General features: G+C 38.2%; 1 protein-coding gene across 1 annotated transcript in view; it reads right to left on the reverse strand.

Moving 5' to 3' along the window:
- Positions 1-990: 990 nt before the first annotated feature.
- Positions 991-16,698, reverse strand: part of ZNF106 (zinc finger protein 106) — a 40,195-nt gene continuing 24,487 nt past the window's right edge. The window contains exons 12-23 of the mRNA XM_059473955.1: positions 14,173-14,944; positions 13,748-13,803; positions 13,112-13,257; positions 12,673-12,807; positions 11,679-11,795; positions 11,048-11,239; positions 10,414-10,476; positions 8,735-8,854; positions 8,194-8,265; positions 6,973-7,044; positions 6,133-6,279; positions 991-5,156 (exon numbers count right to left, since the gene is read on the reverse strand). Of these exons, the coding sequence (XP_059329938.1) occupies positions 5,100-5,156; positions 6,133-6,279; positions 6,973-7,044; positions 8,194-8,265; positions 8,735-8,854; positions 10,414-10,476; positions 11,048-11,239; positions 11,679-11,795; positions 12,673-12,807; positions 13,112-13,257; positions 13,748-13,803; positions 14,173-14,944 (1,949 nt within the window). The 3' untranslated portion in view covers positions 991-5,099. The remainder of the gene's footprint in view (positions 5,157-6,132; positions 6,280-6,972; positions 7,045-8,193; positions 8,266-8,734; positions 8,855-10,413; positions 10,477-11,047; positions 11,240-11,678; positions 11,796-12,672; positions 12,808-13,111; positions 13,258-13,747; positions 13,804-14,172; positions 14,945-16,698) is intronic.

Here is a 16,698-nt window from a genome sequence, read left to right on the forward strand (position 1 = left end):
TTCCATCATTTTCCTGAATATAGAGCAGCTTTTGGAGTTTATGGCAAGTGTGAAATTAGCTTAATATCTCAAATATTTGCCTGTTTATTCCTTGAATACATTAAAAAAGGAAAAAAAAAAGGCACTTGAGAGGTTCCCTTGCTACCAGCTTAAAGGATAACATGTACAATATAAAAAATGGAAGGGCAAACAAAACATGCAAGGAAGACCAGACTTTGCCAGGAGAACCTTTTACTTAGTTGTCTACTGGCAAAAAGTAGCAAAGCAATCCACTAATGTAAAGTAAAAATTAAAAAACAAATTCTAGCATGCACTGAAAGTTATTCCAGTGAGTAGTACATTTAACTGAAAGGTCACTAAGTAGCAGAAAACCTTTTGACTATAAAGTTCTTAGTGTTGTCTTGCACTGTAACTTACTCTGAGAGAGGAAGAAAATCCTATAATTTATCTAAAGAAAAGTTATTCTCCTTCTTAATTCGACTGGTTTTTAACCCAAATAAATTTTAGAATGACTGGAACACCTGGAGCCCTGGCTTCCAGCCATGCCTTACCTCCACAAAGCTATTATTTTCCACACAAGTAGTGCAGAGATGCTCTTGGCTGGGATCTTCAGAGACAAAACAAAATCTATCAGTCAAAAGACCAAAATCAGGATTTTTAATTGGCAACTCAAAACTGGTCCTTATAGTACTGATGACTGAACTACCAACAAGCTCTAGAGAACTTCCCTTGCAATGGGCCATGAAGCAAGACAGGCAGTGCATCAGCTTGGAGGCATCAGTTGGATGGACAGGTTCATTTCTTTGCCAAACAACTGGGTCTGAGGTTTTCTGCACACTTGTAACATTCCTGCCAGTGCTGGAGCTTCAAAGTGGCCTGTCTGACTTTATCCAGCACTCACAGAACAGGAATAAATCCAGAACTAAGTCAAGTTCTACCAAATCGTATGAAAATCATTCTATTTAAAACAAAGGAGAAACAGACAAACTGTAACAATATAAAGAAGTTTATTTTTTTTTATTTCTTCTTTTGTCATGTAAAGATTTCATTATTACACTCACAGCTTTGTATCAAACTGAGAGAAGAAAACAATGATCAGTCTGTGCACATGTTCTACACAGCTTAAATTACTAAATATTCAATCAAGTTATTTTATTCCACTTCCATTCTTTCAAAAGACTGTTTAACATTACAGCAAAATGAAATCTGAGAAGCTGGCAGGCACATAGAATATATACCTACACAGTTTGCTCCTTGATGATTAATAATTTTACAAACACTAGCTGAAACAATTTCCTTATCCTTCCTCACATATTCTGCAACTCTGGACAACTTAGACTGCTTGAATTATAGTACCATACAAACCTGAAAACAAAGATTCACCTGTACCTGTGTTTTAATTCAGCTGAAGGGAAAAATATTTTTCCAACAACAACATTTCCCCTGCCATTTATTGCAGCCTGCAGTTATCATTTACCTTGATCCAGCTGATTGTACTGTTTGAAAATGTGCATTAAGAACTGCACTACTTCAAACACTCCACACAGCCAAGCTCCGGCTATTTTGCAGAAGCCAGCTTATGTGGTGATAATATGTTTAAAGTCTGTAATTTCCATATAAGTGACACAATGTAAGCAGAAGCCTGGATATTTAATGCATCTTTGTACCCAGAGATGCAGAAGTTTTCCCTCCATCCCCTTCCACATACAGAAGCAGCAGCAGCAGCATTAGGCCAGAGTGTTTAGCACTGCCAGATATCTGTTATTTTTCTCTGAAATTTGAAGGAGAAAGGAGAAACTAAGCTAGACCAATCCCAAAAGGGCTGCCATATGTAATTAGCCATACAGCAAGTGCAGAACTTGTTTTTAAACACCTGACTAATAAAAAAATCCACAGCTAACCACAAAATAAATCCTCACTCTACTCACTCTTCCACTCACAACTTTTTACTTGCATAAAAAACCAAACCAAAATCAAAAATAAATAGTCTTGAAAGTGGCTTCAGATGTGCAGTACTGCTTTTCATGCAAATATTACTGTGTTAAATGTAACAAACAGCCCACCTTCCCAAAGCTACTACATTCTTCAACTAGAAGTATATCAGGAGTCAAAACCTAATTGCAAGACCATAGAGGATCTTTAATGAATACCAACAAACAAACATTAGTTTGGCATCTGCAATTGCCTCCAGAAGAAGTAAATGGCCAGTTGTGAAATCTGCACCAAATTCCAGCTGAACAAATAGGAGACCTCTCCACAGAACTCCAGAGAAGCTGGGGGATTTCCATAACTGCACAACTTTATAGCAATTCCTTTTAAGATATCCTCGTGACAAAATAGTACAGCATTTTTCTCTGAACCTCTGAGGATTTAAAAAAAATGTTTCTGATTTATGAAGCAAAATTTTTCACTCATGCAGCTCTATTTTCCCACCTCTTTCCCATTTTAGGATTCTTACATTGTATCTGAAATGACCAACAAAGTAGCAAAAGAAACCACTGCCAAAGCTGGACTTCAGAAGCCCAGACTTTTCAGGAGGACTGTTTTCAAGACAGTTAAGGAAATATCATGGACCACATACAAAAAAAAAAAAAAAGACTGCTTCCACCAACTAGAAAAGATAAACCCAACAAGCAAATGGGAATGCAAATAAAGTGTAATAACTCTGTTGCACCATCTAGGGAAAAAGATATTTATATGTTCCTGAAAACAGCTGAAAGAATCACAAGAGAGAAGTAACAAAATCTATTCTCACACACATTTTTCAGAATGCCACTATTGCCCCACGGGCTTGTCCTCCAGACACTGCTCCACACCTTCACTTGCAGCACAGCCCATGAAGGATACACCTTAGGACACCCACCCTGTTTATGCCACACTTACATGCTCCCTCATTGTGGTTCAAAATACTCCCAGAAGAACTCCTGAATATCAACATCTTTGGAAATGGTTTAAGTATTATGCAGTCTTCTGCTTTTAGGTCATGAAAAAACCCAAACAAATGCTCTCAGACTTCAGAGCAGTACACTGTCCCTCATAAAACATCTACACCACTTAAAGACTTCCCCAAACTTGATTCTCTATTGAATTGCTTCATCCACAGCCCATAGAAAGAAAGATTAAAAGAGCCCAACACCAAAACCACAAACACACATCCCCCAAAAACTAAAACAACACCATCCTCAGAACAGCCTGAGGTCTGGGCCACATATTGGGGCTTTTTGCTATGCACAAACAGCTTAATAAAAAGTAAACAAAAAAAAATCAATCACCACAAAAGCACTGGGATCTCAGAGATTCCCATGTCTTTGACGGAAGATGCTATTGCATCTCATTCATATTTTACTCCTGTCTCACAAAAAATATTCATCAGTGTAAGAGCAATTCTGCTTGTCTGGTAAGCTAATACAAAACAGTGTGCTCCAGAGAAGGCCTTGAAGTTCCTTGATTTGATGGCAGTCAAACATCCATGGGATTTCCTGAATCATTCACTTTCTTGGCCTAAAAAGGCTTCTTTACAGTCAAAGAATGAGGCTATAAAATTTACTTGGTCTGTGGTTGACAAGTCTCAAAGTAGTTGTGAAAAAGATACCCACTAAAATTCTACTCAAGTTTTTTGAAAAACTGGCACTGGATTCGTGTATAAGCAACTCAGTTTCACCTTCACTTACAGCTTAGGAAAATCTCTGCTTATTTTATCCTGAGCAGCAAGCTAGGCAAAAGTGAACGCAAAGATCCTTGCTAGATTAGTCTCAATGTTAAGAGGGTCCTTTGCTAAATTAGTGTCATTAAGGGAGAGAGGATGGCTAGTGCCAGAAGGGCATTGCACTGGACTTCACAAGGTGAAGCCATCCCACTTGAGGGAACACTTGCAGGGGAACCCTGACAAGCTGAAACAGTCTTCCCTTCTGCACTGGCCTCTCTGTGGTACTTTCTGTGCATTAGGAGAAATAAGACTTTTACATGTGATATGCATTTCATATCCTCAGCTTCTGCTTTAGAAATTTAGGCTTTAAAATCCTGCTCCATTCTTTCCAGTTGAGTTTTTGTGAACTTTTTATAGCCCAAGCCAATTAAGGCAGTTCACAACAGAAACAAAACACTACCAAAGTGGACACACTCAGACACACAGTGGCTTTGCATTTCTCTTGCTTTGCTATGCCTAGAGAGTATGGGACTGCAAAGCTCAGTCACTAAGATTACATAAAATCAGCAATCCAATTATGGTGTTTTATCAAGACAGCAGTAGTGGTTACGCTGCTCTTTAACTTAAAGAAAAACAGATACCACTTACTTCTTTCCCATACATTAGGATCTATACTGAAAAAGACTAAGATTGCAAAGCCTGTGAGTAGAGCCACTGTTCTGGCTGTTTTGCTGCTACTGGCATCTCTCTCAAGAAATAATCACTTTCCTCAAAATAAACAAAATATCTCAAGAGGCATGGTATATCTATCACTGTATATATTGTGCCAGTTATAGCAACTTTTACACAAGGAATAAAAAATAAGTTACAATTAACATTAAAAAATTAGTTTATTCCAGTCCCCATAAAATAACTTTTCTTTATATGAAGAAAGTAAAAATGTACACTGGATATTCAGGTTACATTGTTAGAATTTGTGATATTCTGGTTTGCAGAATTTTATTAAAATCAGCTATAAAACTGGATACAACAAAACCAGACATGTCTTAGACACATAACAGGATTCCAGCTGAGTTTGCAAACAGCAGCACCTATTGTAATCTAAGTTTTCAACACCCCTTTAGGCTTCCCAAAGACTATGCTTCTTAAAAAAACAAATAAAACCACCTGAAAAAAGACAAACGACAAAGAAACAAGGCAGACAAGAGGAAGGAATATTCTTGTCCACCAATTAATTAAAAACTTGCAAGAACTTGGGCTAAGTCTTAATTACCAGCCTTATTTCTGCAGACTGCAACACAACCTGTAGTCTCCACAGCAATGAATTTCAGCCCCACTCAGTTTTTGCATTCCAAGTGGGAAAAGAAAAAGGAAAGACTGGAGTAAGAAACTGATGTTATTTGGAATAATTCTGACATACAAAATTACTTCCCAATGTGGGAGGTGAAAAGCTTCATGAGTCAATCCTGCTGTCATCCTCAGCATGTCTTTCAATGTGTCCTACAGCATCCTAGAAAAGAACCAGAGAAGTCAATTTAAAAAAAATCATTATGATCATCACAAAAAAAAAGCACTAAAACCTGCAAAATATTCCAGAAGTGTCAGTGAAAGTGACATTCTAGATAACATACATTTGTTTGGCTTAAAGCTTCTAAATATTATCATTGTCAAGCTATTAAATCACATATATAAAGTGTTTCACATAGCACAGCATTAAAGGCAAATAAAAAACAGTTTTCTTTTTGATTAGAAGAGCAAATTACACAAACATATCATATCCAAAGCAGCACTTAAGGAGAAATAAAGGATTCTACTGTTCATTAATTCTTGAAGAAACCTCCATCCTTCCCATATGTTGGAAAGCATTCAAAGGAAGGCAGTTTATATTGCCAAGGGCTAAAATGTAGATTTTACCAGTCAGTCTATAGGTAACTGCCCTCCTTACACCCATCCCCCAATCCTTTCCACATTACTTCATCCAATGCCTTCTTCATTTTTTCCCCTTTCTGTGGTAACTTTTATCCAGAAGTTTATGCACTACTTATTTAAAGATTGTTTGTAAAACCAATTTCATGTGAAAAATAAACAGTGAAAGAGATAGCAATGGATAAAAATTAAAAGGATAAAAACCTGTTTCCAAGGCAGATGTTTGTTCATCTTATAAATACATTTTTCCTTCAAAAATGTCCCAATATCTTGAGTAGAATTTCTTTAATATTTTAAGAATTGTACCATTTCCATGTGATAGTTTAGGATCAAACTGTTTTAAATTGACCATATGTCAATTTACCATAGCTGCACTGTTCATCTGCCACAGGCTGAACTGAACCCTGTTAGCCTTGGATGACTGTAACCACATGCAGTTAAGCCTGCCAAGGCCAGAAAAATTTAACCCTTTTTAAGAGAAATAGGATCAAGTCCCACCATTGTGGTGATATAAAGTACTTTATATTACCAAATACAATCATGTTATTTCAACCACATACCTGCTTGGAACCTTTCCTGGAGGTAAAGAAAGCATCACAGTTCTTCCAACGACATTTCAGGGTCTGAAAATTTGGATTTGTGTGGTCAGTTAACAGGTGTTGTTTCAGATGGTCCACAACTCCAAAGATCAGTGAACATCCATGCCACTGGGAGAAAAAACAAAATACCAGAATAAGCCAGGAAAATACAATTTTTGCTAATGCTTTTCTTCGTACAATTTCACAATATTCTGCCTAGACTGTAAACACGCCTGTCAACTCCTGTAAGTTTTTTGTCTTATTACATTTCCATTTTCCATGGTCTCTATTCTTTTAATTACAGCTTTACAGAAATTTTTCCTGCCATTAGCCAAGCCTAGACCATCACCAGGGATGGCCGGAGGAAGAGAGGAAATAAGCCTTTACAAGATTTAAGCTTACCTGTGACAAAGTCATTTGGAATTTAATTAAACTTATTTAGTACAGTAAATCAGCTTTTCTATGTCACTCATCCAAAGTTTTAGGTGTTAAACAGTTACACATCTAAAAACAGCCAGAAAGAACAGCAATTCACACTAATGACTTGCCCCAAAGCACATATACACATACATACATATATACATACATAGATACATATATATACACACACACATACACACAGCAAAGACAATTAAAAAATGAAACTAGTGATCAATACCTAAGTGATATATATTTTAATACACATACATACATATTTAAAAAAAAATACACATTTTTTTAAAAAAATCATGAATAATCTAAGTCAACCTACCCAAGACTAAGTGACTAGAGACCACCCCCAGAAAATTCAATAATGAAGGCTAAATACAATTTGCTAGTTACCCAGCATCGATAATTTTGCATCAGATTAAGCCTCACAGCTCTGACACTGCCATCATAGCATCCGGTGTAGATCTGTAAAAAAACATTTATGGATAAACAAGCTGGGAATAAAAGAAAAAAAAATGTAAAATTTTGAAAGAGACTTCAGTGTAGGTAAAAGCAATGAAATATCAGCATGCAAGGCTTCTATATCTAAAAATAGGTATAACCAAACTCTTTTAGTATTTGCATTCATAGTTCACAAAAACCTACACATGAATAAGAAATGCTTCCATAACCCCTATTGTTGATAGTGTCATGTGTGTAACAGTTCAGAAATGTTTAAATTACAGTGCTATCCACTAAAGTTAAAAAATATGTAGGTGTAAATGTCAAGTTGAAATTATTTCCAGGACCTAACCAGTTCTATGTATATCAAAAAAGGATGGAGAGGAAGTGTGTGAAAAAACATGAGAATTTCAGAAAGACTAATGCAAATCCTTTCACTCATCACTAAACTTCTCATCTAAACCCTTTGATTTGAGAATGTCCACGACAGACACTGCTGGGGCACAGCTCAAGCCTCAGGCTGGACTCACATGAGATGTGATGCTTGGGCAGAAAGTATTCCAATTAGTAGGAAATCTGTTCCTTTGGATTTAACTTTTCTGTTATTACAGATCACTACAATACCTTTCATTTTACAGTCTCAAAGTAACTTTGCAAACAAATTCCTAGACATGCAGACAAATAAGTGCTTTTAAAGACTATTTTAAGAAATATTTATCCAGAGCTGCTTCTGAAACTTATCTTGCAGGGCAGATGCATGAAGAAACCTGTACATCTGAATCAACTGCACAGCTTTGTTTATGTTCTGTCAAAGGTTACTAGAGGTTTGGCTGTGGGTGAAGTTTTTCTCCAGTGAGATTCCCTTCAGTAAAAGTCAAACAGGACTGACATTTGAAAATGCAGAAGTATTTTACTATTTCTAGTGTCTTCACAGTCATCATAACTGCAAAAAGAACTATTGTTTTAAGACTGCAGTAAGCTGAACAGTGATTTTTCCCCAGATAGTAATATTACATAAAGCTGTTATAGCCACTTGATTTTTTGACTGAGAACAACTTGGAAATGCAGCCAAGCAGCAGGCTGATTTCTTAATCTGAAGAAATTTAACTGTCTTGTATGCACCTGTGGCAATTACAACCTTCTCTTTAAGAACAGTGAAAAGAAGGGAGTTACCATGCTCTTATGGATGGTCATACACATGATCATATCTGAGTGGCCTCCATAGACTTGCAAGCGGTCATGTGACTTGAAAGAAATAGAAACAGACATTTGTTAGCACAACATTTTTTAAGAGCCATTTTCCATAGACACGTAAATGATAATACTTTCAAGAGAAGTTTCCTTGGTACCAACTCAACTGATATGGTGGATTCCAAACTTTATAGCCACCTTGAAAAGCTCACTTTTGCTTACATTGCTTCTGGGAGTCTTTTTGCCCAACTAAACTCTTGTTCTTTCAGCAGACAAAACTAACATTTCCCCACTTTTCTGAGCTGTCATTGTCTTGGAATAACCCAGGTTCTAAAAAATGTTTCAGGTTATATTCTTTAAAACCCATGTATTTTGACTGGTGAGACAACTACATATTCAGAGTGATGGGAAAAAGAGAGATGGGCTAGAGACCAGAAAGGACAAAGATGACTTCTATTTGACTTCAAAATCACTAATTAACACATATTAGATAAATGTCATTAGTAACCACCTATTTTCTTACCTGTAGTTCATAAACACGAACAAATTTATCCAGACATGCTGTCACCATGACTTTCCCAAGAATGTTCACAACCGTTACTGCATGGTTATGGCCCTTATAGATCCGTACCAGCTCTCCGGTCTGCATCAAGAAGAAGCAATGGTAAAAAAGGTGTTGGGTTTGTTTTTTCTTAAATAAAAGTACAAGATGGTTTTACCTAACCTGTATAGGGTAGCTAGCTTCAATGCTCACTACTCAAAAACAGAAACACCTGTTATTAGAATTCCATTCCCTGTGAAGGCACTTCCAGATTATGATCAAATACTACTTATCCTTTTGTTTGCCCATACTAACACAAAGCCATCTCAGTACAATAGAAATGCATGGGTCTGTGTAAAGTTCTCTTTCTTCTCTTCTGTTTCTGAACATGAGCCACCAGTGTGCCCAGGTGGCCAAAAAGCCAATGGTATCCTGGCCTGTCCCAGGAATAGCGTGGCCAGCAAGACCAGAGAAGTGATTCCTTCCCTGCACTCAGTACTGGTGAGGCCACATCTCGAGTGCCGTGTGCAGTTTTGGGCCCCTCAGTTCAGGAAGGCCATTGAGGTGCTGGAGTGAGTCCAAAGAAGGGAAAGAAGCTGGTGAAGGGTGCTGGAGCACAAGTGTAATGAGAAGCAGCTGAAGGAGCTGGGTTTGTTTAACCTGGAGAGGAGGAGGCTCAGGGGGACCTTATCACTCTCTACAACTCCCTGAAAGGAGAATGTGGTCAGAGAGGAGTCAGCTCCTTCTCCAATGCAACCAGAAACAGGACAAGAGGAAATGGCCTCAAGCTGCACCAGGAAGGTTGGACACTAGGAAGAAACTTTTTACAATTGAATTTTGAATGGGCTGCCCTGGGAGGTGTTGGAGTCACTGCCCTAGAAGCCTTTAGGGAAAGATTGGATGCTGAAAATTCCATGGTATAGCTGATATGGTGGTGTTTGGTCACAGGCTGTTCTCTATGATCTCAGAGGTCTTTTCAAACCTAATTGATTCTGTTTCCATCATTAGTTACATATTCCCACCCATCCTGAAACTAGTACCATGCTATTAGTATTAGTAGTATTTATGCAACCACAGGGATCAGTTAGCAAAACACACAGAAATATACTAAATATATATACAGCTAAACATACAGAAATAAACTCTTTTTGTATCAACTAAAATTTCCCTTTGATAAGTTTCTTAATCTAACTTATTGCATAGCTGCATGAATACTTCTGCTAGGACTAAGGGAAGATGGTGTAAAAGAGGGAGAGACAAAGCATTCATGATGCTTTTGAACAATCTAGCTTGGAGCACAGTGTTCCTCAAGTTCTTCCACTAATAAAGAAACTTTTTCTCCACCAGACTATCTCACATGGCTTTTCTTTGAACCCTTTCCATATGATCAGCATGTTTGTAGTTATATTTGCAAAAGCAAGATGTCCAGATAAAAAGGCATTGCGTATCATGTGACAAGAATCAGCAGGTTTATGTAGCCTCTTCATGCCTCCAGAGTTACCTATAGTGCATAGTCATATTCACAAAATCATGAGACTTCCTTTGCTGGAAGCAATCAGTCCTACCAGTCAGTCAAGTATTCTGGAAATGCTGACTTTATAGCATAGGAATTCAGTGTCTTGGTAGCAAAAAGTCATTCCATCATTTTATATGAGACTTACATGAATGTTGTGGGCATGGACAGACTGATCACTGGATCCACTGAATACCAGATCATTCACAACCTTACAAAAAAAAAAGTTTTATATTTTGTAACAGATATGGAAATGAGCAAGCAAAATATTAAGCCACTATTCAGTTTAAAATTATACTCTAATATTTCCTAAATTTGAGAGCCTTAAAACCAATCAAGAGTATGAAAGAAAAGGCAAGCACATGCACAGTAAAGCCCAATGTCTCTTGGAAATTTTGGACATGCTGCATATTTATATGCTGCTTATGTAAGAAAAATTATGCTCCTGACCCCTAAAAAGTGACAAGACAAGAGGAAACAGCCTCAACTTGCACCAGGGGAAGTTTAGAATGGGTATTAGGAAAAGTTTCTTCACTGAAAGGATGATCAGGCATTTGAAAAGGCTGCCTAAGGAAGTGATGGAATCACAAATTCTGAAATGTTCAAAACACAGACATACATGTGGCAGCTGGGGACATGAGATACGGCAGGCAAACAGAGAATTTCCCTACCAAATTACTCAGTTTTTATAATTTAAAATAGAGAAATCCTCCATTTCCTATCACAATCTGCTCATCATTTTAAGCATTCTTTGTCCAAAATGTATTTTCAGAGACACTTGCCTTCATGCAGAGAATAGTCTTGCTGTGACCTTCCAGGGTTCTGAGGAGCAGCCCATTCCGCGCGTCTCGCACGCTGATGGTGCAGTCATAGGAGCCCACTACCAACAACTTGCGTGCTCCCTCCTGAGCTGTGGCTAAACAGCTCACTGCTCTAGGGCCATGGCATTCAAAGGTATCAACCTGTTTATTATTCTGGTGGGGGAAGAAAGAAATGGAAAGAATTAAAATTTTGCTATGACACTGATTAGACCACTGAGTCCTTTTTGTGTTATGCTTGTTATGGCATCTGATTTCAGCTTAGTAACACACAAAACAGCAGTCATAAGAATTGCATCTTAAAAATTAAGTTTCCAAATCAAAGAGAAAGCTCCTTATGTTATGTAGACCAGGAGGCACCTTAAGGAAAAATGCAACAATACAGCACCTAAAAGAAAGGTAAACAAAGAGACAGGCAGATAGGACAGCTTCATGCATGGACAAAATAAACATCCAAAAGGGGTCAACAGCGACCATTTATACCCAAATATGTTTATTACAAATACATTTACTACTGTAGATAAAGAATAGAAAGAAACACAGAGGAAAAAACCAGAATCACAACAGGCATTCAGGTGCCAATAGTTAAACTTACCTTTATGCTGAAAGTAACCACTGTGCCATTTGCAAGACCTGCATAAAGGATCCGCCATCTACTGTGTAAACAGAGCACTCGATCTTCCAATTTAAACTGTTCCATGCACTCTTTGGTCTAGCAATGGAAAAAAGTACTTAAAGATTTTTATTAACTGAAAACCATTCAAGAAAAAAAATCTGAAATGAATGATGATTTTCACTTTTTAAACCAACAGAACTGGAGAAAAACATCTGAGAGTCTGGTGTCACATGGCAGTTTGAGCCTCATTTTAATCAGGACCATCTGTAAGGCTTGACTGTAGTTCAGCAACCAGTTATAACCCTAAAGACTTTGTTCTAGTCACAGCCTTTAATGTGTATAGAAATTTAGACTACTGACTATATATATATACACACACACATATGAAAAGAATCTGTTACATGGTCGACAATTCCCTATTAAGTTTCCCATAGGGAACTTAAGGGTTTAAAATCTCTGGCAGTTTGCTTTCTGAAGCAGATATTTGCTTTCTAGTCCTTCAAGTAACAGGTTGGGTAAGTCTTTTTACCATTTAGTCTCAAGTATCCAGCTTCAGGAAGCCTTAGGTCTGCTCTTTCACGTACCCTCAGCATAACAGATACCTGCTCTCTCTAAAGATACAGCAGAGAGCAGTGCCTTCCATAAACAATGAAGTTAAAAATACAGGAAGAAAAGTAAGATTCATGTCCAAACAGCTATCCTGCACTTTGGTGTTCCCAACATTTGGGACTATGCCACGCTGTTCCAGCAAAAACTCTACTGACAAGCTAGTCAAAAGATTAGGGTAGTAAATCCATTAATGGTTTGCTGTTTTATTTGTGAGGGTTTTTTTCCTGCTCTGCTCTAAAGAGGTATGAACTGCTGCTTGTGTCCAGATCATATAGGTTTAAAAGGCTTTTAAAATATATATTTGTAAAGAAACACTTGTATAAAATGCAGCATATGTAAATAAATCAACACAGAGTTTGAGTACCTTGATATTGTAACAGTTGATAGTGTGGTCGCTTGAGCCAGTGTAGAGGGCAGCATTCTTGCCATTTGTCTGAGTGACCAGAAGGCAGTTCACTTTAGAAGTATGTCCTTCAAAGATGGCCACACACTTCCTGCTCTAAAAAGGAAAGCACAGAGTCTGTCAGCATAAAGGCCTATAATACCTCTTGGAATAGGCACCTAACAGAACAGGGTAGGACTGTTAAAAAAATCAGGATACATGCAGCAATCTATCTCCCCTTGTCTCTCTCACAGGAAGAAGGGGTTGGAGAGGTGGAGAAGAGAGGTTTGAAGAAAAGAATAGTATAAAAAAAATTAGGGGCTTGAAAAAGCAGCTGCTTCCTTTACTACATAGCAAGGCATTACAAAAGACAACCTTGTGATTGCAATTAATGTATCACTACTCCCACAACCTTACTTACAACGAGATTGTAGGCACAAACTGTTTTGTCTGCTGAGCAGGTGTACAACAAATTCCCAAAAATCTGAATAGCATTCACTGCAGCCAAGTGTCCCTCAAAAGTTCCCTCAGTAGGTTCTTCATCCTCACCTGGCTCCGAAGACACTTCTGTAGGACAGAGACACACTTTTGACTATGGGAACACAGTCAAGAAAACACACTGCTGTGGTTTGTACTGCCAATCAGCAGAACTATTTCATGGGTTCAGCACCTTTAAATCAAATTTCATTGTGGATTCCAGCAGGACTGTGAATGTGACAGAGGGCAATATAAAGTGCTAAAAAGACCTTCATATGACTAAGTTCAGAACTATCTTTAGAATTAAAAAGAGAGTGTATTATTGTTTGTCCTAGAGCTCTACAGAGACTGTGGAACAATAGCATTCATGTGGGAGGGGAAGGAGGATGTGGAGGAGTCAAGACACAAAGCATTCATTGCAAGACGATGTGAGTATGTGTCACTTCCCACTTTAGTTGTGAGTGCAAGCTTTTATCTTCAGGGTAAAGCTCTCCTATGGAAGCAGGTGGATCAAGAATTAACTCAAAGTCCTGCAAGACACTACATACAAAGCATTGGAAAGAAAGCTTAAAAGATATACCTGAGGAGTTCTTTGATCCTCTTAGGAATGATATGGAAGTCTGTGTCTCAGCCACACTGCAAGACAAAAATAAACAGTAGTGAAATTGGACTTGGCAAGTTCATTTTCAGACAAAATACTGAGGTAAGTAATATTCCAAAACACAAGATTCTGGACTTAGAAAATATGCTGTGACAGGTAAGCTTAAAACCAAACAGGGCAGCCCAGTTCTATGAAGTGAAATTAGTAGGTAACAAGACACATTCACTTGTTGACCAAAAAAGACAAGTCCGTTTTTATTTTCCCTTTTATTTCACTCCTGAAGTCACTAATGCAAGACTTTGTGAATTAAAAAAAAAAAAAGGAAAAGGAAAAAAGGAGAGGTCTCTTATGAATACTATGTAATATTAATAATTTTACTTGACAGAGGTCTACAATAATCTCACCTTTTTTTCCCATCATTCCTATGATTTGTGTCAATCTCACTGGTGGAGCTCACTTCATCATACGCAGAACAAGATGCGTCTAGCACTGCTTGATCCACAGAGTTGCATGACTCCCTCTTTGATGGACTGTCTAGTTTCTCATCTCCTGACGCTGATGAACCAACATCAACCACCTCACACTGAGGTGCTGGAACTTCCACTAGTTCCAGAGAAGCATCGCTGTCATTCTCATCTTTGTTTCTTGCTGCTTCAGCAGTAACTCCACCCTCCTCTCTTGGAGGAGTAACTTTTTCTCCTTTAGGAATCTTTCCGCCCTTAACTTTCCGGACAGGTTTGAAGTCAATCATATCCTGCTCCGTATCGCTGTTGTCTGGCACATGGGCTGCCCTCAGCGTTTTCTTCTTCCTTAACTTTCGCCTCCTTCTATTCCCTTTCTCTGCTGGGACTGCAGCCATTGTCAAGTGTTGCTCAGATGGTTCTGCTGACAATTTGGGAGTTTTATCCATTGGCACTTCGAGAAGGACCGAATGCTTTGAAAGAGAAGTGCTACACTGATCCACTAAAAGTCTTTCAGCAGCTGGATCATTTGCTTCTCTCTTGCTGAAAACAGACACTGAAGGAGGAGAAGAGTTCTCAGGAAGTCCAGACTGTCCCTCGTCTGCAGCAGGCTCGTGGACATCTTGATCAGTGTGTTGGAAACAAGCTGCCAGCCCTGCTAGAGATATGGTTGCAGTGATAACTGGATACACTGAAGTTTTCTGGTTGGTCTCTTCTAAAGAAAACAGCATAGTGTTATATTCAATCTGTACAGCAGTAGTTATTTATGCAAAGTGTCCCTCCCTGTATTTTCTGTTTACACTTAATTGTGCATGCAAAGTACATATTCCTACATGTTGAAAACCATGTGCACATGTACATCTGCTATTCAGTCAGCTATTCACAGCCTTTAAAAAACATAACTGAGGAATAAAATGTTCATCCATGCACATCGAAATAAAGGAATGGGGCAATCATTCAAGCTGCTGGCAGGCTATTTGCTATATGCTTTTAAAGTTCTGACAATCTTTGGTGAATCCTACATTGTTGACTTCAGATGCTACCATCCCTCTCTGCACACTCCCTTACCAGCTGTCATGATTTCTGTAGAAATTATATTAATCAATGCATGCCAAGTATGACTCAGCTGTTCAGTGACAGTTTGAAAATCGTGTGTTCAACCCATCTGAATTATTACACCTGATATATAGAGTTATTTCTACCAAGTTACTTGGACCTAATTCAAGGTAGACAGTTATGCACAACCCACTCTGCAGCACTGTACCCTTATCCTGGGAACAGCAGCACTGTAAGCTATGAGGGTAGGCTTTATTTAGTTACTTTAGTTTAGTTAGCTCATCTGTGGTGGACTACGCAATGGGGTCAACACACTCTCCCTATCATTTGTGACTAATTAATATGAACAAAATGATCCAACCTCTCAGCTGAGACAGACCAAGGGCAGCATCTCACAGCTGTTTCCCACACTCTAAAATTGCCTAGTTACACTTGCAATAACTGCAATCCAGAACAGGATATTTCAAGCTCACTGCATTTCTGGGGCAGGATCATGCAACGCAAATGGGAAGTTGGCAGTATCTGAAACACTCCCCTCTTCCAGCCTCTCAGAAGCCAGCAACTTAAACCTACACTAATGCTTGGCCAAAAGTACATTACACATCACAGGACAAATTTGATGCTTTGGAATTACACATCCAACTAGAAACAGCTAAAATGAGAACATCTCTCACCCACACCTTCCTCAGATGGGGAATTCCAAGATAAAACTAGAATTTGCTGACAGCATAGGATATGTTGCATTTAAAGTAAATCAATGGAGATAGGTTTTTCCCTGGACATGTAACTGCCATGCACAACTGCAAAACCTGACAGAAAAACCTCTGTATAGAAAAAATTAATAATTAGATGAAGTTTGAATGAGTTACTGTGTTCAATTATACAGGGAAGAAGGCACACAAAACTTTAAATTCTGAATACGCCTCTAATATCATGTGTCACTCATTTCTCACTGGAAAGGGGAAGGAAGTAACTTGGTCTCTTTATAACAGGAAAACAATAGCAACCAGCCACTTAAACTGAAACTTCTAAATCCAAAAGTCTTTAATTCTCAGCATTTGGAGTGCTGTGGGTATTAGAAAAAGAAGTAAGAAACCACCATGGCAATGAAAGAAAACTGAATCACTCAGTACCATAGGTGGGACACACTGCTGGCATTTGGGGGAAAACAAATGCAATCAGCTCCCTCAAAGCAAGGCTGAGCTAACCTCAATGGGCAGCTGACAAGCTAAACATCCAATCCCAAAAAGTAAACAGTCTGTCCCAGAGTGAATTCTTCTTCCTCAAATTACAGAATTTACCTCAAGACAAATGATTATTTCCCCCCAAATTACAAAACTGATCTGAAGGCAAACTCGTTTTAAATGTAGCACATACAGAAGTTCATCAATACCAAAACTACGGTAACTTGAC

Source organism: Ammospiza nelsoni, chromosome 6, assembly GCF_027579445.1.
Source record: "Ammospiza nelsoni isolate bAmmNel1 chromosome 6, bAmmNel1.pri, whole genome shotgun sequence".
Classification (NCBI taxonomy): domain Eukaryota; kingdom Metazoa; phylum Chordata; class Aves; order Passeriformes; family Passerellidae; genus Ammospiza; species Ammospiza nelsoni.